This window comes from Drosophila guanche, unplaced genomic scaffold, assembly GCF_900245975.1.
Source record: "Drosophila guanche unplaced genomic scaffold, DGUA_6, whole genome shotgun sequence".
In the NCBI taxonomy this organism is placed as follows: Eukaryota; Metazoa; Arthropoda; class Insecta; order Diptera; family Drosophilidae; genus Drosophila; species Drosophila guanche.
The window spans coordinates 17,036,978-17,060,289 of record NW_022995743.1 but is presented as its reverse complement, the minus strand read 5'-3'; the positions used below and the strand labels follow the sequence as shown (position 1 = coordinate 17,060,289).

General features: G+C 47.9%; 4 protein-coding genes across 4 annotated transcripts; 1 reads left to right on the top strand and 3 right to left on the bottom strand.

Annotated features, from left to right (window-relative positions):
- The first annotated feature begins 773 nt into the window (after window positions 1-773).
- Window positions 774-6,658, top strand: LOC117590918. The gene is made up of 4 exons (XM_034283954.1): window positions 774-911; window positions 2,513-2,769; window positions 4,458-4,766; window positions 4,835-6,658. Exons 2-4 carry the CDS (start codon window positions 2,718-2,720, stop codon window positions 6,475-6,477), a joined length of 2,004 nt encoding a protein of 667 aa, XP_034139845.1. The 5' UTR covers window positions 774-911; window positions 2,513-2,717; the 3' UTR covers window positions 6,478-6,658.
- On the bottom strand, window positions 6,652-21,923 carry LOC117590890 (vacuolar protein sorting-associated protein 13). Its single transcript, XM_034283926.1, has 29 exons — window positions 21,909-21,923; window positions 21,341-21,592; window positions 18,333-18,419; window positions 18,077-18,274; window positions 17,440-18,018; window positions 17,232-17,368; window positions 16,933-17,161; window positions 15,356-16,865; window positions 14,636-15,284; window positions 14,400-14,555; window positions 13,991-14,333; window positions 13,785-13,930; window positions 13,455-13,713; window positions 13,117-13,389; window positions 12,839-13,045; window positions 12,671-12,777; window positions 12,021-12,617; window positions 11,391-11,954; window positions 11,154-11,312; window positions 10,504-11,091; window positions 10,302-10,429; window positions 9,400-10,242; window positions 8,968-9,340; window positions 8,073-8,894; window positions 7,905-8,005; window positions 7,701-7,839; window positions 7,352-7,635; window positions 7,149-7,287; window positions 6,652-7,084 (listed from the first exon to the last, which is right to left on the bottom strand). Exons 2-29 carry the CDS (start codon window positions 21,438-21,440, stop codon window positions 6,833-6,835), a joined length of 9,969 nt encoding a protein of 3,322 aa, XP_034139817.1. The 5' UTR covers window positions 21,441-21,592; window positions 21,909-21,923; the 3' UTR covers window positions 6,652-6,832.
- A 629-nt stretch (window positions 21,924-22,552) lies between these two features.
- LOC117580718 (NADH dehydrogenase [ubiquinone] 1 beta subcomplex subunit 1-like) lies at window positions 22,553-22,834 on the bottom strand. The gene has a single exon (XM_034267385.1). It carries the CDS (start codon window positions 22,798-22,800, stop codon window positions 22,630-22,632), a length of 171 nt encoding a protein of 56 aa, XP_034123276.1. The 5' UTR covers window positions 22,801-22,834; the 3' UTR covers window positions 22,553-22,629.
- Window positions 22,812-23,096, bottom strand: LOC117580726. The gene has a single exon (XM_034267394.1). The coding sequence runs from the start codon at window positions 22,994-22,996 to the stop codon at window positions 22,832-22,834; it is 165 nt and encodes a 54-aa protein (XP_034123285.1). The 5' UTR covers window positions 22,997-23,096; the 3' UTR covers window positions 22,812-22,831.
- Between the last annotated feature and the right edge of the window lie 216 nt (window positions 23,097-23,312).

Here is a 23,312-nt window from a genome sequence, read left to right as displayed (position 1 = left end):
CAACGGCAATGGAGTTATCACTGCTGCAGTTGGAGCAACATTGCTGCTGCTGCTGCTGGGACTACCATCAAGACGTCCAGACTCAAGGTTGCCAAGGTATTGCGCAGCGAACAGGGCCAGAATATTTAATTTATTTCTCGGAGGGCAACATTTAATTAAAATTGAGTTGTTTGCTATAGCCTTGTCTCCTCGTCCACGTCCTTCATGGTGCTTCCAAAAAAGGGAACCAACTAAGCTCCAAATGCACAAAGAGCACGGACAGCCGCAGGTTGGCTTCCCTGCTCATTCGAAGAAGGCTCTCGGATTTCTTCTTGGCCACAGAGAAAAAGCAGCAGCAGCTGCGGCAACAACATCTGCCTGCTACCGCTTTCTTGTTGGCTGCGCACATTAGAAGATTTCTGGTTATTTTTATTTAAGTTGCTTTTGGCATGGGTAGTGGTGGAGCCTTTTTTGGTCGCACCGATTTTGGTCATGATGGTCTCTAAAATATGGTATCAAAGGCGAGGAACAGCAAACAGATCTTTTGGGTAGAGTAGATGGATGTTGGCTTGGCACTAGGACTGTCCCAAACTAAGCTTTGGCATCCACTAACGTGCCGGCCGGCTTTCCATCTGCGGGTCCAGCGCTTCTATAAAACGAAACGAAACGTAATAAAATTATTTGCAAAAACACACTCTCTCGCAGAGAAGAAAGCCAGACCCGAATGGGCCCCTCGTCGTGCGCTCGGCTCTGGGGCTGCTCCAACTGCGAGACAGTCTACAGCCAAATCGAGCTGCGGTTGTCAGTTGGTTCTCGCGCACCGAACAAGCTGGTTCTTTACTCAGTGTCGTCGCGGTCAGAGCGGGGTGATGATGGCCGACGCTCGTTCTTAGGCTACTGCAGAAAAAGTAACAGAGGACGGAAACGAAAAGGTGTCAACGTAGTCAGTGCAAACAAGCACAAAGTGTCACCGTGTGCTTAAAAGCCAAACAGAACGGAAAACCGGATGAAAAACTAAAGTCTGCGTGGATACGAAACATTTCGTAATTGTGGGTACGGGGTTGCAGGAAGGCGAGCCGGAAAATGACCGGAAATGCACTCGGAGCTATGGATAGAGAGAGAGAGAGAGAGAGAGATAGACGACGACGACGACGTGACCAACAGACAGATACGCCTGCGCACAGGCCATTACCCCGTTTCAATGCCGGAAAAGCCTCTAAGAACACGAATACTAACCATTTATGGGGATAATATTCGTCGAAAAGCAACAGTCTAGCCTAACCAATTTCATAGAATATCTCTGTCCAGAACAAACAGAAGTATAGGGTCTGGTTTCAAATGCGTGTGTTCAATCAATAAATATAAATGTTAATGGCGCCGATAAATTGCGATTCCATCGTGCAACAACAACACTTCACGGCCGCCAGTAGCAAATAATATTACAATTTCTGTTTTACGGTGCTATTTTAAACTAAAAAGTAAAAGCTCGTACCCACAGCAAGTGCTGTGTGATGGGAGAGATGGTCAGGCGGTCAGCACTTGACACTGCATTCATTTTCATGGCATTGGCGAAGCTCTTTGTCTCTTTCCGGCTACGACACGCGTCGCCCCATTCAAATGAGTCACAATGAAAAGGCTTGGCCGGAGGAGGCCCAGGCCAAGCTACTGCCCCGTGTGTGTGTGTGTGTGTGTGTGTATTTGTGCGTGTATGTGATGAACATACATACATATAACTGTGTTCAGTTCTTAGCCACACACCAGTGGAAACCGCAAGTGACAGAGGAGGCATACATAGAGATACAATATACGATAGGATAGATACAGAGACTTACTTGGCATACACCTAGCCAAGTGCACCGTGGCTTTGGGCGCCCGAAACAGATTTCGTAATAGCGTTTAATGACAGAGAGAGTACGTACATATAGGCATACAATATAAGCATATATGTACATATGTACACTCTCGATCCGCTTTATATACTGCATAGTTAAGTGGGGAAGAAATACGGAAAGCATAACGTCATCAGCCGTTGATTTTCCATGAGGCGGCAACCCAAGCGTGCAACCCGAGCCAAAAAAAAAAAAAAACAAATTTAAAATGAAAATGACAACAAAAAAACGCGATTCGAGCGCATTACAAATTGTATTGTGCTTCGACGCGTAGCTGTTAGGCGATAGAATCAAGTGGTGCCCCCGAGGCTCCGATAGTTCATCTATTAATAGACCAAACTAAGCAGACAATGCAGTCAAGGACCACAGCGGGATGCTCGTCTGCGCCCTGGGGGAGATGTAATCTCAACGGGCAGATCGGAGCGGCAGAGATCATCCAGCAACACCTTCAGTAGCTTGTCAGTTCCGTCTCTGCCAGTGCGTGTGTGTGTCGTGTTTACCATAATACTGTCTATATTTTTTGTCAGTGCAGCCCACTGTAGCGCCATAGTGTTTCCCTTCGTGATACCCCCCAAATTGCCCACCACGAGCCCAATATAAACAGTGCATGTGATCTTATAAAATGTGTTATCTACTTTTGACAGCAAACTGTTAATTTCAAAGGCAAAAAGGCAAAACTGTGTGCATTCGATGAACATGCCAGATCCGAACAAAAATAAAACAACAACCGCCAAAGAAGCCACAATAAAACCCGAGCGAGAAATCAAACGATCTACAGAACAAGCATTCAACGCACATTAACGCGAAACGCTTCAAATTAACACTAAAAAAAACAAAAATAAAATCAAAATGGATACAATGGCGACTACTAAACGGCCCGAAATGGAACAGTTTTTGTTGGGTAAGGTGTAGCCAAAGTGAGCAAAAAAATTCAAATCACTTACTGGCAGATTCAACACTCAATCTTTGTTACAAAAGTATACCCGGTAAAAAAGTTAAACAACATTTCTTATACATACATGTGTATGCGTGCCTTGAGCCTGCCCGCCCGGAGCGTAGTACACCCCAGACAGAACAGAGGAGAGCAGAACAAGCGATTTCCAACAGAATCTTCAATCCACAAACTTTAATAATAACCCAATGTAGTATTGACTCATTCCACGACGCCCCACCGCAGCAGGGTTGGAAGGGGCCAACGCTTAAATACGCTTTTGTTCTGGCTCTCTGTGTCGTGCTCATGCTCCTCATGCTCATGCTCTTGTTATTTGTTCTTTTTCTGCGGCATACGAGTATTGTGTACACTTTCAACGAAGGCGTTTGAACGCTGTTCCATCGCAACATGCATATATGTACGTATGTATGTATGTACATACGTATACTTTCACATTCGGATACAAGTTCGGATGCCCGCAAGGTATACATAAATATGTACATACTTATGTATGTACAATAAAAAGAGGATAAACTAAGCTCAAAGCTCTTGTTTAAGCCTCCGTTTCTGGGCTTAATTTGAAGTTCTGCGCTTTGGCAGTGAGAAAGATGAAGGGCGTAGTATAGGGAACCATATCAAAAGTTGAAGCGGTGCAAGGAAAGCAATCATTACAGTTTTCATTCAAATTCATCTCAGTTTGTGGAAGTTCCCAACTGCAAAAGATTTATACTATCGAATTGAGAAGTCTAAGGGAAATTTTTCTTTGAATGCTCATTATAAAATACATACATATGTACACATGCATGGAAGCCAGGAGTTCAGGATAAACGGGAAAGACTGTTTCATGGGTCCTCTTCGGTAACTGGCATTGAATATTTTTAAAAGATAATCTCTTGTTCGATTCTCCATCTACAAACTTCAAAACTGGGGCTGGTGCCTTGTTCCCATAAACAGACGTATTTCGATTACCAACGACTTCTCCAGAGCTTGCGTGCTCAAATTTTAACAAGATTTCTTGCAAATTTCTTTGCTTCTCGGTTTACAGTTAAATAAATAATTTGTATGTATGTGAATTATGTACATATGTGTGTATGTATGTAAGTACCACAAAAACTGCTTAGCAAAGGAAGGGGAGGAGGAGGAGGTGGAGGTGGAGAGAAGAACAAAATAATAAAAAACGCAGACGTAGAGTTAACTTTCTTGGTCAGTGAAATTATTTTTAATTGCCGCGGTCAATTCGCAGTTGACTCTTGAGCGAGAGCTTATGAGGTCATTCATGTGTAGTTGTTGGGCTGGGTATGGGTATGGGCATGGGACTGGGTCTGGTACTGGTACTGATACCAGTCCAGAGCAATTAACTGAACCATGTCTTCTCCGCTTCCTGCCTTGCTCTGAGCTGAGTCACTGCAAAAGACACTGCCCCAAGCTAATTGCCCTCCGCAGACAGCAGCAGCGTCTATGGAAATGCCTTGGCTCTTGCTCAATTGCTCAACGGCTCAATGGCTGGCGGGGAAGATGCAGAGGCAGAGACAGAGACAGAGGCAGAGGCAGGCTATTAAGGGCAATGATGCGTTTCGAAATGAATGGCTAATAGGCCGCCACCATATTTAGCAAGAATAGAACATTAGATCTCATGGCGGTGATCTTTTTCGTTGCAGATGTGCGCGCCCACTTTCGTGCATCGCTGGAGACATCAGAGTACGAGAACACCTCGAATCTCTTCCACATGACGGCCGCAGAGCAGACGGCGGAGTTGCTGGAGCGCTGCGAACTGCTGCTGGCGGGCTACGCCGACGGAGATGGAGATGCAAACACAGACGACCAGGTGCCAGCCCCAAACATCAAGTCAAATGGGAATGGGAATGGGAATGTAATGGGCGACCGTGTCGATAGCAAAGTGGGCGCGGAGACCGGTCCTAGTTGCTATCTGGAGATGTTGTCCTCGCCATCGTCGTCCAAGAACTCGCGTGAGTGAAGAACGGGCAGAGTTAATTGCCTGGAACCTCCAATAATTAGTAATTACAACTAATTGCAGTATCCGCCTCGCGGGAGTATATCGATCTGAGCAGCAGTTGCTCCTTGGACAGCGACAAGACTTTTCGCTTCTCCGCCAAACAACCGGGACCAGGAGCAGCTGCTAAGGATGATAGGGAGCAGCAGCTGTATGAGACCTGCCATAGGCAGGACCAGAGCCCGGACCAGGTCGAGGACGAGGCGCAAAAGGCCATACCCTTCAGCCATGAGCTGATCATTGACTGTCCCTATGCCGACCTTCCCGCCGGACACCTGGCCCTGCAGAGATCCAATAAATACGGACAGCTTCAGCGAATCGTGCCCAAGCGGTTGTTTTTTGACCAGACCAGAAAGTGCTACTGCGGCATCCTCAACGAGTGGATGCTGTGCTATGCGGACGGTCCGACTGCCTGCCGGCCCAGCAGCTGTCTCTACCTAAAGAGCTCCGCCATAGAGATTGAGCACTTTGGCGAGGGGAAGCGGCGCGACATCTGCTTCCAGATAACCACCGACGATCCCAACAAGAAGTACGTCTACCAGGCCAACAATGAGGTCGATGCCAAAGAGTGGATCCACGCCATTGAGGCGGCCATACGTGGCGATGCCACCAGCACTGTACACCAGTCCCTGAAGAACCCGCTCCCACGCAAGCTGCCCACACCGCCAGTCACGAAGAGGACAAACTACCCAACCACGCCCACAGCGACGGATAGTATTTACGAGGAGCCCTCGCCCATTTACAACCTTAGCGTGGATCTATCGGGGACGCCACCCAGACTGCCCGAAAAGACCCACAGTCCCAGCTCTCTGGCCAGGCGCTTCGAGTATGACGTGCCAAAGTGCCCGCCGCAGCCGCTGGAGGAGGCGACCAAATCCGTCGGCGAGGCGGAAATTATGGTGCTACTAAGTGAGGGCGAATCCAAAGCACAGCCACAGCCACAAGCGTCCAGTCTGCACGGCAGTCTGGCAATGGACTTCCAGGCCAAAGTGAAGACCGTCCACAGTGAGCTGTCTAGTCAGCTGACAGCGGGCGGGCCCAGTCCGGAGCGCCTGAAAAAGGCCGTGAAGAAGAGCTACTCATGCGCAAGCAACAGCAGCGATTCGGAAATGCTATCGTTGTCGCTGACGAGTCCTGCCCAAAGCCCAAACAACAAGGAGCAGAAGAAGCAACGCAAGTCTCAGACATCCGCACAGACGAGTCCGCAGAAGGCGGCGACCACGCCCGTGAAGGACTGTGATAAACTGGCGAGGAATTGGTTTCTCAGTCGCCTCAATAAGTCCACAGGACAGAAGACAGCGACCACGGCCAGCGCGGCCCCCGGCAATACCAAGTGCAAGCAGAGCGAGAAGGAGAATCTGCTGACAGATCCGGATCTCGGAGAGGGCTACGGCTTCGATGGCGGGGTCTCTGGCGAACGCGACCCGAGTCTGTCGATCAGCAAGCCCACCTCCCCCTGCCTTAAGGCCGAGGCCAAGAGCAAAGTGAACATGATCATCAATCAGTTCGAGAGCAGCGGCCATCTGTCCACCATGTTCAGTGTGGAGGCGCTGGCGGCGAATGCGCTGGCCTCGCTCACCTCCTTCTGCGACGGCGACAGCTGCAACAACTACGAGCCCATCATGCCACTCTCCACACCGCCCAGCAGCTTCCTCAAGAAGGTGTAGACACAGTCCAAGGCCAAGAGCACATGTTCATCTTTGCGTTCGCTTTATCCCATCCATCCCCATCTCCAGATGTATTGTAGATTTAGTCCCTAAGCTAGTGGAGTGGAAGCTCTCTGGATGTCACATTATTAGAATGGCATACAATTTTAATATAAAAACATATTTGTTAACATATGCTGTACGTAAAAGCATTCATTATTGCGTGTGGATAGGTTTGTGGATTCATTTGCGTTTACTCTCAACGCATAGATAGAGTAGCCGCAGGCAGACTGATGGTGGATCGAGGTAGTAGCTGACACTGATGCCACCGTGGGGATGTGTTGGATTATAATACAGTTGGGTGATAAATTCAAGTTTAGTTATTGTGCTGATCTGGGTATAAGGATGTGCCAGGGACGTTGGACAAGCTGTCCCTTATATGAGATTCGATAATTTCCTTGAGGGCGCGTCGCTTGCGATCATCTCCCAGCAGCACCAGCTTGCGGGGTGATTCCTTGCTGCTGAAAAAGCCGAGCACCTTCTTGCCTTCCACTTTGACAGTGATTTGTACACCGCGAGAAGTTGCCTCAACGGAGCTAATGTCATTCCATAGGTACGACCAGAGCGACTAAAATGGAGACAAGTCTCATTAATTCATGCTTAACGGTTCATGGTTCTCAAGTACAACATACCGTCCAGACGCCGAACATCTCGTTACGTTGGATATACACCAGCCGGTAGTTGGTTACCAGAAGATACTCGGCCTTCTGAATGATCTCTTCGCAGTGAACGAAGCTATCCGTGCTGGAATATTTTCCCTTGTCGAGTTCCCTACAGAGGAAAACAGCAATTAGTCAAATCAGTTGATCTGTAGCTGCAGAAGCGCTCAACTTACTTCAGCATTTTGTTGCCCATGGCCTCGTTGTAGCAGTAGGGTCTCAGCACATGATCATGGTGCTGGAAGCGTGTGGGACGCAGCCGCTTGACGTCTTCATTAGCCTCTGTGGCGCGTTTCACCGCCTCAAAGCTGCCACTGGCGAAGTCAACCACACCAGCGGTGGGGCGAGCGACCAGACCAATAGCTCCCTTGCCCAGTCCTTTGAAGAAACCCTCAACGCCATGGTCGCGAGCTCCACTAACAGGTTTGGTTACAACACCAGTGACACCGTCGACAAAGCCCTAGGTGAGGGATAAATATTATTCAAAATGTTCAATGTCTTAGTGTCTCGACTCTAGAGCCTTACCATCACCAAGCCCTTGCTGCTTCGTGCTAATCCCTCATGGAAGTTCTTTGGCTTGTTGTTCATGCCCTGCCGCCGTTTCCTTTGGTAATCCTCGTCAAAGGTAAGCGCTGCCAGTCCCTTGCCCATAGCGCCAGTAATCCTAATGGATGATCATATTACATTAGATTGCGGAAATTCACGAGCTAAATGACAGTCTCAACTCACTTGGACATGGCACCAGCGGCTCCGCCTACAGTGTGACCGAAGAGGGACTTAACGCCCAGCACCAGACCCTCAGCGAATTCGCCAGGCCCTTGTATAGCCCCCTAAAAAAAGGAAAACAATTGTAATTGTTTGTGGAATGCTTGGTGTGTGGTGTTATGGTAGGTGTACCTGGAATGGCTCATAGAACAAGTCCTCTACTCCCTTTTTGAGTCCAATTACCAAGCCATAGGGATTGCCAAGGACATCCAGGCCTAGGACGAGGACATAGAGCTGCTTCAGTGCCTGGCCCGTGTAGTGGGAGGTGATCTCGTTGATCAGTTGCTGCTGGGTGAAAAACTGATATTCGCGCTCGAAGAAGGCCAGGCGGAACACGACATCGTTCACGTCGGTTAGGGTCACGCCCACGCCTTGCACCAGGGTTCCCAGAAATCCGGGCAGTGCAGTGGTGTCTGATCCAGCCATCGAGAAGCTGACGTGTATCTTGAGTGGCCCCAAGTGGAGACTGTCGTAGAAGTTTTTCTGCTGCTGCTGCGAGTGAAGTTCGAAGAAGGCAGACAGGGGCTGCTCAATGGAGTCTACGTCCTGGCGGAACTGCTTGGCTGCCACCTCGTCCGACACCTCCTTGGCAAACATCTCAGCAATGGCCGTGAGGAACAGTATGTCCACCTTGAAGTGGAACTCCTGAATCAGTATTTTGGCGTACTTAAACTGTTTGACCGTCGAGTTGGGCATGACGCGCTGCACCATGCTGCACTCAATGAACGGCTTGAGGGTCGTTGTGCTGGCCACGCTCTTGGGCGGCGGTATCGGTGCTAGCACCACTGGGAATATGGGATCGATGAACTGGTTGTCCACCTGGACGCGATTAATTTTGATATGAAGCTGATTCTGGAATGGCGACGACTTGTTCGACACCCAAATGGCCGGGTAGAAGCTGCGTCTCAGCTGTAGATCAGTGGCCTTCTTTAACACCATGTTATCGAAATCGATCTGAAAAAAGACAAAGTGAAGTTGTAGACAGTGAAGAGCGGAGCGTAGTCAGTGAGTGAGTGACGATTATTACCGGAAATTTATTGTCCAGCCTGTAGCTCTGGACATCGTTGATGCTTTTGTGCACCAGATACCGCTGGTACGCGGCCTCCAGAAGATCAGTCTCGTGTATGGTCATCTCCTTAAAGCGCTTCTTGCTTTCCTTCTTCGACTCCCAAATGATGCCAGAGCTGGTGACCCCCAGGTACAGTATGTCCAGACCGGTCTGATTGTTTATCACAGACAGGCCGATGCCATGGATGCGCAGATCAATGCTCTGCGTAATCGTCTGAAGGGCGGCGGTGGATTCCGTACGTTTGGCTATCGACTCGTCTTCGGTGAAGAGCAACACACGCTGCAGGCCGTCCAGAAAGGAGACCCAGAACACCTTGGTGCCGTCCTGCATGCTGTCGAGTTCAATTTACATTAACAGAGACCAAAGCAACATGGATACGGTGATACTTACACGACCTCACCAATGTCGTCACGGCGCAGATCGGTTTCCTGTTTGTTTTTTCCAAAAACAAGAACCTTGGGCCCCGTCGGATCACTCCACGCGAACATTATATTGCTTTTGGCATACAGAATATTCTGATCTTTGGTGTTCTTCTCGTGGTAGGCGATTTCCCTTTGAGTGTGATTGATGAGCAGCCCCGGTGCATCGGATTTTTTGTACTCTGTGAAGGTTATGTACACGCCGCCCTCCGTTGTCTGCACATCGACGTTAACGCCTCCATGTATGCTGTTCTCCAGCTTCAGCAGGGTACAGATCACCTCCGTGTAGTCGAAGGCAGGCGTCACCTTGTCGTCCACCTTAACCACGAGCTTGTGCTTGTGGTCGTTTTTCGGCCAAAGGGGCTCAAACTGATTCGGCTTAAGAGTCATCCACGGATCGCCCGGGCGGCTTTGCTCCTGAAGCTCGATTTTATAGGGGCATCTGTTGCACACGATATAGAAGGGTATGAACGTAATCTGCTTGGTCAACGAGTCCTGTGTCAAGTGGTTGTGGACGCCGATGTGATAGTTCTGATCGTTGGCATGGCAGGTGACCTCGCCAACCGAGCCGGCCACGTCGAGGGGAATCTTCTCGCTCCAGTCTCCATTGTCGCAGCGAACCGAAGCCTTCTTCTTATCGAAGAACATCTTATCGCGGAAGGTAAGGAGTATGGGTCCACTGTACTCCGGCGGATGATACAGCACCTCTACGGATGTGGAGTCCGTCTTATACGTGAGCATCTCTCCCGTTTTGTTAATCATCCAGAAGGGGCTGAACAGCGTGAGCATAGTGCTGCCGTGTCGATTCTCTGGTCTGCGGGGTAGTAAATCAGAATATCTGATCGAACAGAGAACTGAATTCAGTTTGCTTACCGCACATTGAGATCCATATCGACTTTCATCTCAGAATCGTATGAGGAAAATGTCCAGGTCGTGAGGTCTCCGTTGTATTGGGCGATTTCGGTGGCACAGGACCAGTCCTTCTCTAGGTATTGCAGCAGCTGGGAGGGATACAGGCTCATCAAATGGCTCTTGGGAATGGTTGAGTTCAGAGTCTTAACTCCGTAATACTCACTCGCACAACCAGAAAGCTTTTTCCGTCCCTTCCCTTCTCCGACAGGCGGACTGTAGGCAAATGGAGCACGTCGCCAGGGTTCACTTGTTTCTCGCCATAGTCCAGGAAGTCCTCCTTGTTATGCTTCCTAACCAAATCGGTGGAGCTGACCTCGAGCGAGTCCTTTCGCACAGAGCAACCAGCCACCGAAACCATTATGTTTATGGGCAGGGCATTACGTAGGTACAGAGGCGGTCGCAAGTGGATGGTGTAGAAGGCGCTCAGCAGCTTGAATTTGTTGGTATTCTCGTGGTAGACCTCATCCTTCTGCCTTGTGGCATTTATGTACAGCGGTTCGAATGTGGAGACGGGGTCGCACTGCAGCTGATGCGAGTAGTTTAGGTCCGAGGGACTGGCGTTCCAGGAAATACCCTGCACCGAGGTCTTGTAGCCCGGCAAGGAGAAGAATAACTCCTTGGAGTCCGCGTAGATAGCGTGCAGGGGCACATGGAACACTTGGCCAGGACCAGCATTGCCCACTAAAAGAACACTTCCATCCGTCGCCTTGCGCCGGTACACGCTAATGGTGGTGGTAAAGTGGTTAAATACCTGCAAAGATTATCCAATTAGCAGGCGTATTCAACAGACAAGAATGGTTTTCATTTGCATACGCTGACGACACCATGAATGTTTACTGTGGTGGTGCCATAGTCTTGCTTCACTTCGGAAATAATGCCCCAGGGATCATGGGATATGCCTCGCATCAGGGGGAAGTATCGCGTGTCGGACTTTGACACCGGCACCACGACTCCCTTCTCGATGGAACCAATCTAAAACAGATACCATGAAGAACAAACAAATCATTAGAGGCTATTTCCATCGGACTATGCGACTCTATGCCATTATACCTGCAAATAGAGATTGTAGTCCTCTCCCTGCTCATCGGTTAATGTGCTCAGATCTTTGGTCTGCAGATAGGCTCGCCCTCCTGGTGAAATTGTGCAAATTTGTATGTCATTGGGATCGACCTCCGACGAGAGCTCGCTTGAGGATATAACCAATGAACTGTTGACCGAATGAACACCCCCACGATGAACCTCGTGTAGGGTAAAGATGCCACTGCGCAGATCGATGGTGAGCTCGAAGCCCGTGTCGTTCTCCACGACATAGGGCGCCACAATGTCCGGCTTGGCCAGACCCTTCTGGTCGATGGCCTGCGAGAAAGCCTCGCTCAGTTCGCCGAGCAGCGCCAGGCTTGTCTTGCTGAATGTTATCTCTAGATTTTCATCCGAATGAATCACCATGTTGATAGTTTGCTGCTGCAACTCATCGTTTGTCTCGCTCTGCACCTTCTCAGTGGCCAGCTCGAACTTCAGCTCCCACGGAGTGTACTCGCTTACTCCGTTGCGGCCCACCACCTCGTTCAGCTCAATGATTGGCTCCCACTCGGCGAGGCACTGGTTGTAGTAGTTCTGGAAACAAATTAAATTATTCAATTAAAACCTCCACTCTCCGTGATGCTGCGATGCCCTGCTTACCATGTTGAGGGTCAGGGATCCCTGGGCGCTTAGATTACGGCTCCAATTGTTAAAGACGGCTGTGATGCGTGTGTCCAAGCATATGAGTGGCTTGGTGTAGTATCCCACGCCCGACTCAATCACGACCGTGATGCTGGGCAGCTCAATGACGCACTTCTCAGTTTTCTGCTTCGAGGCATCCGATGTTTCGTTGGTCATATATTGCAGGGCATCGAATCCCTGGTCCACCCTGGTGAACCAATAGGTTCGGTTGCGGAATTTCTGCGGGTACCAGAGCTGTGAGTAGTCCCTAGTTTCCTTTTCTACGACTGCCTTGCCTGCAGAACCGCTAGCTATGCTCATTATCGCTTTGTTCAGCAGCTCGATGGTGGCAGGGGACACGTTGATTATAATGTCGCTTAGCTTGAGGCTAATGTGCAGACCCTGTTCTTCGGGTGTGGAACCCTGCAGGCTGATCACACACGGGTGCAAAATGTAGTGGCGCGTTTGCTCCCGCCGCTCTGGCAGGAATGCGCTCATGTAAATCTTGAGTGCATCGATTTGTCCATTGATGATCTGTTTGTTATCTATGGCGCGATAGTTGAGATGAGCTTGAGCCTGAAAGGGTACCAAAATTAGCGGGGTTTTCGGGGACCTTTTCTTTGACTCACATTGAAGATGATGGCATTTGTGTTCAGATCGTCCAAGCTTTCCACCAATATTATGTCCGGTTCATCGATATGCAGTATGAGGTTTATCTTCTTGTTGGGACCAGCAGCTAAAAGAGAATCATCGATTATTGTCGGGTGACGGTTGTTGAACCCCATTCAAGTACATACCCACTGACTCCTTGTCAATAAACTCGCTGGCTGCCATTACGGCTGAATCCCGGATGGAATTCTGCGCATATTGAGCCGTCTCCGAAATGGGCTGCACATCCAGAGACTGTCGCGGTGTGGTGTCTGGCGGCAGGATCAGGAAATTGGTCAGCTTGAGCAGGAAGTCGATGCAGACGATCAAATCGAAGCCACGCACACGAACTTCGGCTGAAAATGCCAAAAGCAAACAATCAAATATGCTTCTTTGGCTTTGGCCTGAGGGCGTGGATGAATATTACCAAAGATATCGTTCTCCTTGACAATGGCTGTGACATCAACCATAAAGTTGCGCTCATTGTAGCAGGCGTCAATGATCTCGTCCGTCGGCAGCTTTGCCTGCACCCAGTCTTTGCGGCTCAAGTACTGCCTTATCTGGCTCTTGGTTTTCGTCCGCATGTCATCCAATTGAATGTTGCAGAGAACCAGGGAAGTGCTCAGGGTGTTGTTGACCAGCTTAGTGCCCTTGACAGATAGGAAATATATGCCAAAGCGCGCCAGTCCTTCGTTTTCGTCTAAGAACGGAATTTTGTTCGAGTAACTCGTAGGATCGTACCCTCTCTCTACCTCTCACGCTTACCCTCCATCAGATTTATTATCACGCCATCAAACTGGAAATTGAACTTGAGCACCTCATAGATCTTTTCGTTCTTAAGCAACGTCGGGGCTTGGAAGGAAGGCTTTCGGGTGCTACGACCATCGGTGAGTACGCTTGCCCGCGTCGGTGATGGTTGAGTGGACGGTGGGTCGTCACGTGGCGGGAACTCTTGCACGCCCTCGTTCAGATTGCGGTTCAAGATCGACATGACCAGAGCGTAATCGTCAGCGAAAAGTGTGAGCTGATTGATTGATTCGATGATATTAATTAGTGGATCTATACACAAATATTTGATCTCAAGGAATACTCCACCTCTATGGACTTCAGGCGACCGGACAGATTCAGCTCGGGCAGTTCCTTGTGCCAGGTGCTCGACAGATTGCGAGTGACCAGCAGAGTGAAGCTCATGGGGTTCATCATGTTAAACTTGGACTTAAAGCCAACGGCAGCATCCACGTCTAAGGCAGAAAACGCAATCAGTAAATGGAGCAGTCGATTGAATGGGCTTTAAAACTCACCATCTATCATGGACTCGTTGCCAGTTAATATGACAACCTTGGACAGTTTGACGTCTCTCAGCTGCAGCTTTATCTCGTCAATGACGGCCCGTTCGGTTCTATCGGCCACTGCGACCGTCACGGTATTGTTCGTTAGCTCTAGCATTCCCAGATCGAGGGACAACGCATCCCTGCTATTGGAGTCGATGGGTATAATGATGATGGGTGCCTTTATCCGCACATTCATCTTCATGCGCGTCGCCGTCTCGTAGGCATCCATCGCTTTCTGGCGGGCGGATTCAGCTGCAGCAGCACTGGCCTCGGACAGCGCCTTCTGGGCAGCTTGGAAATTGTTGAGAAAGTTCTGCAAATGTATCAAAGCCATCAGCAATCGAGGGTGAATCAGTTATAGAGAGAGACCTAGACATACCAGCACGCCAGCGACAAACCAATTTAAAAAGATAATCTTCATGCAGCCAATATCCACTGTGATCTTCATGTCATCAGAATTGTAGTCGACAGTTTCGGGCTTGTTGTAGAGAACCACCTGGCAGTTAAAGGCATTCTGGCCGACAATGCTCAATATCTGTGTGCGGGAAAAATCAACCAATTAGTTCCTTTGCACCGCACCGCAGAATGCACGAGAGCCAATGCAGATGCACTTACATTGTCGTGAATCGTGTTAGGGTTTAGGTCAATGATCTGGATATCCTTGAGACCGAGGTTCAGCTCCGTGTAGGAGCTCTTCATGGTCAAATTGGCTACGAATGTCTTTACGTTCATCTCCGCCAGCGGGCGACTTCTCGAGGTGAGCGTCAATCCCACTTTATTGAGGTTGGCGATCAAGCGAAGCTTCACGCTCTCTACACGCCGCTGGGATTCCTTCATCCGTCGATTTCTAGTCTGCTTGGTGGTCAGGATTTGCTCAGTGTCCTCCAGGATGACATTCAGCTTCTGTTTGAGCCCATCGCCAGCACCAGCGAGGGCATACCGGTCCTGCGGCTTGTCGTGCTGCAGCAAATCGTCCAGGCTCTTCTGTAAATCCCTTACCAGCTCCAGCACTCGAAGCAGACACTCCTGATGCAGCACAATCTGCAGCACCTCAAAGTTGGCGACAATTAGCTGCTCGGTGGAATTATATTTGGTGCTGAACTCTGGCGACGTCTTGTCAGCAATCGTACACGAGATGGTGAACAGGTAGTTAACGTCCTCGCCCAATTCCTGACCCTCTGTGTATCCAGGCGTATCAATTATGTCCAATACCTCCTGGTTGTTGTCCTGGCAGTCGAACTGTTTGATCTTCACGCCCCCCAGCCTGAAAGTAAGAGTGGATGTTGTGTGGGTCTGGCCAATATTCTCTGCCCGAACCTGACAGAATGTACTCACTTGACTGTGGCAACTGTCTCGTATGTTCGCTGAGCCAAAGTAGCCTCAAGCTGGTGCATCTGGACGGACAAAATCTGCGGCGAAGAACGCATGGAAAATGACGCCTCCGGGCTCGGCTCGGCCGCGTTTGCTGTCGTCTGTGGCCGATCCACAGGGGACGGTAGGTGTGTTCCGTCTGGTGTCAGAAACTCAATGGTGACATCCGAATCGTTTTCGCACAGTCTGTTAGACTGGTACAGGCCGAAGGAGATCTCTTTCAGTGAGAAGTTTACTTCCAGATTGGTATACTGTATGATCTCCTCCACTGCGGTTGCCTTGATGCTGCCCACGTTGCTGCCAAACTTGATCACCTCCTTGTTGATGAAATTGGAGAGCGAGCTACGGGAGCGCGTCATTACCAGCTGCGCTGCTGGCTCGGTGGCGGCTGGCAGGGGTATGCTCGTGGCCACTGAGATGGCGTCTATCACCCGATCCTCGGAGACGTTCACTTGGACAGTGGCAAAATCAATGTCAACCTTCATCTTGGGCATGCGGGGGTCATCGTCCACCACACAGAGGGCGGCAGTAACCATCAGGGAGGCGGGCTGCAGCACATGCATGTCTGTGGAGACGGCGGCCTTGAGCACCTGGTCCCATGGCTCGCCAGGCCGCGCCACCAGCAGCTGAATGTCGTCCACCTTGATCGTATATCTGTCATATGCGTTTTCCATGACATTCCTGAGAATATTGCTGGAACTGAACAGGCTGGTCGACGTACGGCGCCTGGTCTGCGTAGTCAAGTGGACTTGTCCCATGCTTACGACCACAAGGGAGGACTCGCCAGCCACATAGAGCCCTTTGTGTGGCACCACCAGAATGTTCGGCATCAGCAGGATGTCCGCATCTAGGATGGACTTCATGTCAATCATGTATTGCATACCCGTGGCAGAGCGCTCCTTGATACTAGTTAGCTGTACGCTGGCAGCGTTCTCGAACCTTGAGAGTGTCACATCCTTGGGCGGCTGAAAGACACTGATGAGTTTCAGAATAGTTTCGGCATCGTAAATGATTTCCAGAGGACGCGCCACGATCTTGACTCTCTGATCGCATAGCCCGTCCAGTGGATTCGTCTCGAAGAATATGTCTAGCAAATTGAATTCGTCGGTGATCTTTGATGCCACCAGCGTGGGGGTGTGGTCGTCGCGACCGAGGCCCGTCACCTTGAGCTCCTTCATGCCAGCCGTAATGCTGAGAGCTTCTGCAGCTGGCCGTTGGGTCACCAAGGCCGTGGCCATGGAGAACTTGAGAAGCACCAGCGAGGGCAGATCCTGGTAGTCGTACGACACTCTCGCGTCGGCGACCGAGCGCGTGTCCTGGTAGACGCCCACCTCCAAGGCAATCAGCTTAAAGTTCATTCTAATCGCTTCATAATATTCGGGAACATCCTGGGGCTTTGCGTTCTCCTGGTAACCAATCGCCTTGTACATCTTGGCCTTCTCCTCCGTCGTCATGGCGGCCTCGAATTTTCGTGCTACAAAAAAAAATGTAGATTGTAGACCTGTGCCCACGCACGTACTCATATAAGGTGGGTTTCTTGCCAAAATTCTGATCGGCGCCTTCGTTCTCCTTCTTGGCTCCGCCGCCCCACCAGCCACTTAACCAGCCCGCCTTCTCTACGGGCGCTGCGACGCGTAGCTTCTCTATCTCGATGTTGACACGCTGTCGGATCAGCAGAAGGTTGAAGGCGTCCAATTCCTGTTCCAGCAGACTGCAAGTCTCTATTAGTGTAGCTGCAGGCTTTTTGCTCAGCTCTCGCTCCTTGTATTTCTGAAGTGGAATAATAATAATAAGTTTAATCAATGTAAACTGGATAATAGAGTTTGCATGGAAGACCCACCTGGGCATAAGTATTGCAGCGATCGCGATGCTGCTTGATGTGCGCCCAGGTCCAGCAGCGTCGGGGTCTCCGCACGTGCTCCTCGAGTATGGATGTGGCTGCAAACTGCCACCACTCCTTGGCATGCCCCTTGATAGCTATATGGTGGAGCGGAGACAAACGCATAAGCATTTGGGGGTTTGATATATAGTAATGGGGTAATTCTTACGCAGGTCGTACGGTCGATATTTGCGGTAGGGAGCTCCCAACTGCATGCGGTTCATGGCATCGCCCAGCTTGAGGAAGTTGTCGAACTGGGTGTTGGTTAGACCCACATTCAGGGTTTCCATTTCCAAGCAGAGATCTATTTTGGGTATCTGGAAGGGTGGGCTATCGAACTCGGGATTCATGTTCAACTTCAGCTTGGCATTGCACGATATGGGCCCCAGCACGTAGTTGTAGCGCACTGGCTTGAAGTCTTTGCGGGCAATGCTCGTTTGGAAGAGTTCAGTGAGCGGGGTCGTCTCGTTGGCAAAGAGCCGAGCGGTACAGTTCATGTAGACGGACAGGCAGGAGAGATTCGCTATCTTGAACACCTGGGAGGCCTGTTGCGTCATATAGGTCTTGTCCCAGTTGCAGTCCGTGGTGAAGAGCTCCAGACTGTGCAGCGATATGCCAAAGGAGAAGGGGCTTCCCGTCGTTGTGCTGTCCTCGTATCGCAAATGCACATTATTTATCGTCACCTGCAGATTGTTTACAATCTGCGCCGTTAGTTTCTCGGCAAATCCAGCATCGGGCTTGGCCGAAACTGAGAAAGAGAGAAACATATGAAGCCTACCAATTTACCAATTTATATTCTGTCTCACTCTTCTCCAGCTCCTTTTTGCGGGCCGCCTCGAGGGCATCCAGCGCCGCCATCTTGGCATCCAGCTCGTACTTGGCCTCCTTCTCCGCATTATACTTGACATTGTTGTTGGGTGAGACCAGGACATACAGATCTTCAATGTTCACTACCACGGGCTGACTGTACAGATTCTTCCAGGGTATCTTCAGCACCAGTTTTCCTAAGAAAGACAAGACTTTCATTACAGCTCAAACCCACAGGAAATTAAGTGTCCTCACCCAGATAGCCGTAGATAAGCTGCACTGGCAGGTCCAAATCATCCAGCGCATTCTCGCGTATCTTTAGGTTTTGCAAGACCACATCGCCTGCCAAAACAGAAGAAAGGTCGGTTAATATTCGTGTAATTATGTACATATGTATGTACATATGTATACATGAATATTGTATAATGGTGAATAAAAGTTTCATGACATTGGTTTAGAAATGTCCAGTAATTAGTCAACTTTTTGATTTATTGCTCCAATCTTACAAAAAGCAAAGCGGCGATAAACAAATAGCTATACAGTGCGTGACGATACCATACACCTCTATAGAGAGGGGTAGGGATACAAATTCCACTATCGAAAAGAAAGTGCCATTGAGTAGAGAAAGAAATTGCTGTATCCATGTATAGGGAGGCAGCACAACAGCACACCCCTACCAGTACATCACTTCGATTAAAAGTGTCTGGCTTTTGGGCATGCCGCATTTTATTTGTCGAGTGTTTTCTTGAATGCTTGGAATTTAATATGAGTAGAGGAAGACAGTGAATTTTAATTGAATTCAGTATGTATACGCTTAGGGGTGAATCGTTCGATGACCGAGTTCCTTAACCACGCAAATCAAATAAAACTGACATCATAGAGCAGCCACTGATAAGACCCACAAACGAGCAGAGTTCAAAGACATGCTATCTGATCAATAGAGGCTGACAACTGATACCCGATTGGCAAGAGAATTACCCGAAGAAGAAGATTCGATTGCTCTTATATCAGCAAAAAAGAAAGCTCAATAGACCTCTTTAAAACAAATACGACTAATATGCAATACAAGGTATTTTCTTTATCAAAGAATCGATTCAACGCAAAACATTTAGTAAAGCAATCAGTTATTAATTCTATTTATTGTGAAAATATTATGACGAGGCTACTCAAGAAAAGATTTGCATTTTTCAAATACAAACTAAAGGAGTGCCATTTTTCTTGACCTCAAACGAATCACCCACAAAATGATGACAAAAGAGGGGGAATGCTCGTATTTTTCATTATTTCGTTTTTGTAATGATGCTTTTAAATCCCAATTAGAAGGGAATCCCTACAAAAACTGATCATCGAAGACTTTTTCATTGGCATCACATTACATCAATAGTATCAGGGTTACGCCTCCACTCGCAGTGGAATGAATGAATGCCTTTTGTTAGCTTGTCTTTCGATACACTCTGCTCAAAATATTTTTGGGTTCGAAATTAATTCGTGACGCCGCCCGGGTTGGCATTATGTCATCAAGTTCAAGATAAAACAAAACAAAAACAAACGAGAAGGGACGTGTGAGACGCTTCTTACGCGTCACAACTTTTATACCCGGCACTCAGGACTACATCTAGATGTAGAAGACATCGCCAACCACTAGATATCGTTCACATTACAGAACACGTAGTAAAAGCCTACTAAATAAAATGCATCAAACAAATTGAATCAGTTAATATTTTCCAATTTATGAGATATTTAAAACAGCAATAAAATTGGTACATTCTTGGACCGATGGTCTCACAGCAAATTGTTCGAAAGTGGCGCATCTATGAAAATTTCTTGTACGCAACTTTGATGGTCCAATGGTCTGCACATTCTGTGCAATAATGACCGTTTCACAGCAAATTTTTCGAAAGTGGAAACTTTGATGGTCACTCTTTTTCTAATACAGAGCGTTAAAAACCGAGTCTTGGTTAAAAGTCGGAAGAGTCAACGCCAGGGGGAGGGCAGAGGCAGGGGCCGAGTGAAGCAGAAGCAGAGTGTGAATGAGAGAATGTAAAAAGAGCAACAAAATCTGCGGGACAGGGTGGGTTTAGCCACTGGAAATTAATTTCTCCATTGTGGCTATAATAATGATCCGATCGGATCCCAATTTGGTGATCTGATAGATACGGCCATTTCCTACGGAATGGCGTTTTTTTCTTTTATCTTAAAAACTGTAGATTTGGGAGGTTTTCGCTCTTTTGCGGGGGCGGATGGGGGCGTGGCTCATTTTTGAAATACACTGGTTTCATTGTGAGCATATAGCAGTCTGGATGCAAAATTTGGTGGCTCTAGCTCTTATAGTCTCTGAGAACTAGCCGACAAACAAGACGGACAGACGGACAGACAGACATGGCTCTATCGACTCGGCTATTGATGCTGATCAAGAATATATATACTTTATGGGGTCGGAAACGCTTCCTTCTGTTACATAGAACCGTTATTCGCACAAATACAATATACTCTATTTACTCTTTGAGTACCGGGTATAAAAATAGTATAAAACAGGCTTGAAATAAACCCGTTTGTTTTTCGTTGTTTGCTGGAGTTTTATTAATAGTTCCTAGACCCGTGAACTTGATATTTTTTGGTGATGTGGACTCCACGGGCTTGCCCGGTTGTCATAGTATGTAATAATAGTAATGTAATAATTGATAAGCCTCACTGTTTACAGTTTCACAGCCATCCGATATGTACATGTACATACATACATACATATGTAAATAAAAACGAGATTGTAGAGGTAGGCTGAAGAAGCCGAGTGTAAATAGAAGCCGCAAAAACATTTTCCTGTTGCCGACGTTTTCAACACCGGTTGGCCTGCCTGGCCCTACGAACGATACACATGGCTCTCAATAGACGCAACAGTTGGCCGCTCCGCGCCTATCCACCCATCCATCCGAATCCAAGCCACGGGAGTGCTTTTGAGAGTGTGCAAAATATTCTCAGCTGTGCTGCTCTCAGACCCATGAGAATGTGTCTCTGTTTTGTTCGTTGGCGAAGGCTGAATTTGGGTCACTACGAGTAATCATGAATTGCGAAGGATAAGGATAACCGATGGTTTGGTTGTTGAGGCCCGCAAGCCAACAGTGCGTGCAGATGGAGCAATAAAATAGCGGCTGATATAATAAATGGATTAAACAAAAGCCAAGGGAGCCAGACTCGCGTTCGGGTGGAGCATAATTGTGTCATACTTTGGGAAGGGGGGAAGGGGAGAAACAAAACTAAGAACTCACCTCCCCAAATGCCTATTTTGAGTTGGTTACGATCCAAGTTCTCGATATAGTCTCCCAGCACCTTGTTGAGGACATCGGCAACCACTGCCTCGAAGACCATCTTGTCCTAGCAGCTGGCGGTGTTGTTTTTATTTATTGATTTTTATTCCTAATTGTTTAAACAATTTATGGGTGAGGCCGCCGCGCTCCTCTAGCGGGTATTTTGAGTTAAACACTTTTGCACTCGCTTTCGTTGTTGGGATACAGATTTTTCTAAAATATACGAAAACATAACAAAACAGATGGAACGAGGGAATCACATAAACACAATGGTGATGATGTCATCGGCAGTACCGACCGACCAACCCCGGCAGAGAACAGTCAAATGTTTTAGCACATTTTACTAGGCCGCATTGTTTCTAATATTCCACGTTAATTGACGCGAAGCCGTGGCACGCTAAACTCTAATGTTCCACACATTCCAAAGCCTTCTACCATTGTTTCCATTTATTGCACATATTTTTGCTTCACTTTAAACTTTAAATGCACATTCATGGATTAAATATCTCTATTTACAAACACCATTTACCAGCGTAGAGTGCGACATTTCAATACGCAATACCAAATGCTTGTCCGTTGCGTTTCCGATGCCATAGACACTCAACAGCTGTGGGGCTCAGAGCTGTAGTTTTAGCTTGTTTCGGCCAGAAAAAGGATGTTTGGTGGTGACGCTTTAATGGTAGGTGCCACAGCGACGACCATTAAAATCGAAAAGTTAAAACGTTTTCTATAGTAGAGCTGTTATAGTAAAATCACTACTCAGCACAATATCCTACTTTTGACGAGTTGTTAGATTTATTTTTAGCTAATTTATTTTTTGTGTGACAGCAGTGTGACTGCGGACTTATCGATAATATGTACCGCACGGCCCTCAAAAAATTCCAGATATACCTTCTCATTTTTCAAAATATAATATATTTTCCTCGATTTTGTAAGAGATATCAATGCAAAAATGTAGAATTTAATTTTTTTATCTAATTTATCAAACAATTTTCCATAAAATTGGCTTCCTTACATGACTATCTTTTATTGGGTTTATAAGGTCACCGAAAAAAACAATGGAAGCTTACACATTTCACAATTGGTTGCTTGTCAATCGGTGGGTAAAGTAAAGGGTACATATATTTGTGTCCCTTATTTCCATTAATTAACATTAAAATTTGTTTTTTTTTCACATAGCCATTTTAAGGTTTATTGGTTAAGAGTGAAATAAACATGTTGTTTAATGCTAAGTAAAGCGCTGCCCACCCTCACCAGGATGGTTCTTGGTTTGCGCTGCCACCGGGCCGGGCGTGCAGAGCGCTCTTGTCGCGGAACATGGTCATTCGCTCCGTCTCCTTCTTGTCCAGGAAGTGGCCAAGGGCGAAGCCGAAAAATGGCACGATTGCCCACAAGGCACGCTTGTCCAGACCGAGCACCATCTTAGTGTGATATCGACAAAGTAGCTTCCTCCTAGCTCTGACTCTTTAGCTGAGCGCTGTGTGCCAACTGGTGTTTCTGGCGTTTCCACTTGCGGGTGTGCGACCAATCTGCGTAGATGGAGCCGACTGCAACAGTGGGAAAGAATATCACTGCAGCGTACTTTAGAGCCAATTGAGAGACAACACTACTGCCCATAAGTTATGATTTAGTTTACGGCGTTTAAATGATGCGGTATAGCGAATTTTCTATGAATTCAGGCTCCAATTTGATTTAGTTTATTTAGTTTTGTTTTGCAAGTTACTTATAGCAGCGATAGCACTAGTGCTGCCGGACCACGATAATTGAATGCAAAATTAATGTTTTCAAAGCGGGTCTGAAACATTATTCATGACTTTGTCTTAGATTGAGATGCTTTAATACTTCTCATATTTTTTATATTTAGATACATATATACCACTCTATATATATGTACATTCATAAATACCTTCTAGATATCTAAAATCTGGGAAAT

Excerpts from the sequence above, each read along its gene's own strand:
- LOC117590890 (XM_034283926.1), bottom strand. The coding sequence starts at position 21,440 with ATGGTCTTCGAGGCAGTGGTTGCCGATGTCCTCAACAAGGTGCTGGGA. Across the intron at positions 18,019-18,076 it reads CAAAAAGGAGCTGGAGAAGA|TTTCGGCCAAGCCCGATGCT; the intron begins GTGAGACAGAAT and ends TCTCTTTCTCAG. Across the intron at positions 7,636-7,700 it reads GCAGCAAGGGCTTGGTGATG|GGCTTTGTCGACGGTGTCAC; the intron begins GTAAGGCTCTAG and ends TCCCTCACCTAG.
- LOC117590918 (XM_034283954.1), top strand. The coding sequence starts at position 2,718 with ATGGATACAATGGCGACTACTAAACGGCCCGAAATGGAACAGTTTTTG. Across the intron at positions 2,770-4,457 it reads AATGGAACAGTTTTTGTTGG|ATGTGCGCGCCCACTTTCGT; the intron begins GTAAGGTGTAGC and ends TTTTCGTTGCAG. Across the intron at positions 4,767-4,834 it reads ATCGTCGTCCAAGAACTCGC|TATCCGCCTCGCGGGAGTAT; the intron begins GTGAGTGAAGAA and ends AACTAATTGCAG.
- LOC117580718 (XM_034267385.1), bottom strand. The coding sequence starts at position 22,800 with ATGGTGCTCGGTCTGGACAAGCGTGCCTTGTGGGCAATCGTGCCATTT.
- LOC117580726 (XM_034267394.1), bottom strand. The coding sequence starts at position 22,996 with ATGGGCAGTAGTGTTGTCTCTCAATTGGCTCTAAAGTACGCTGCAGTG.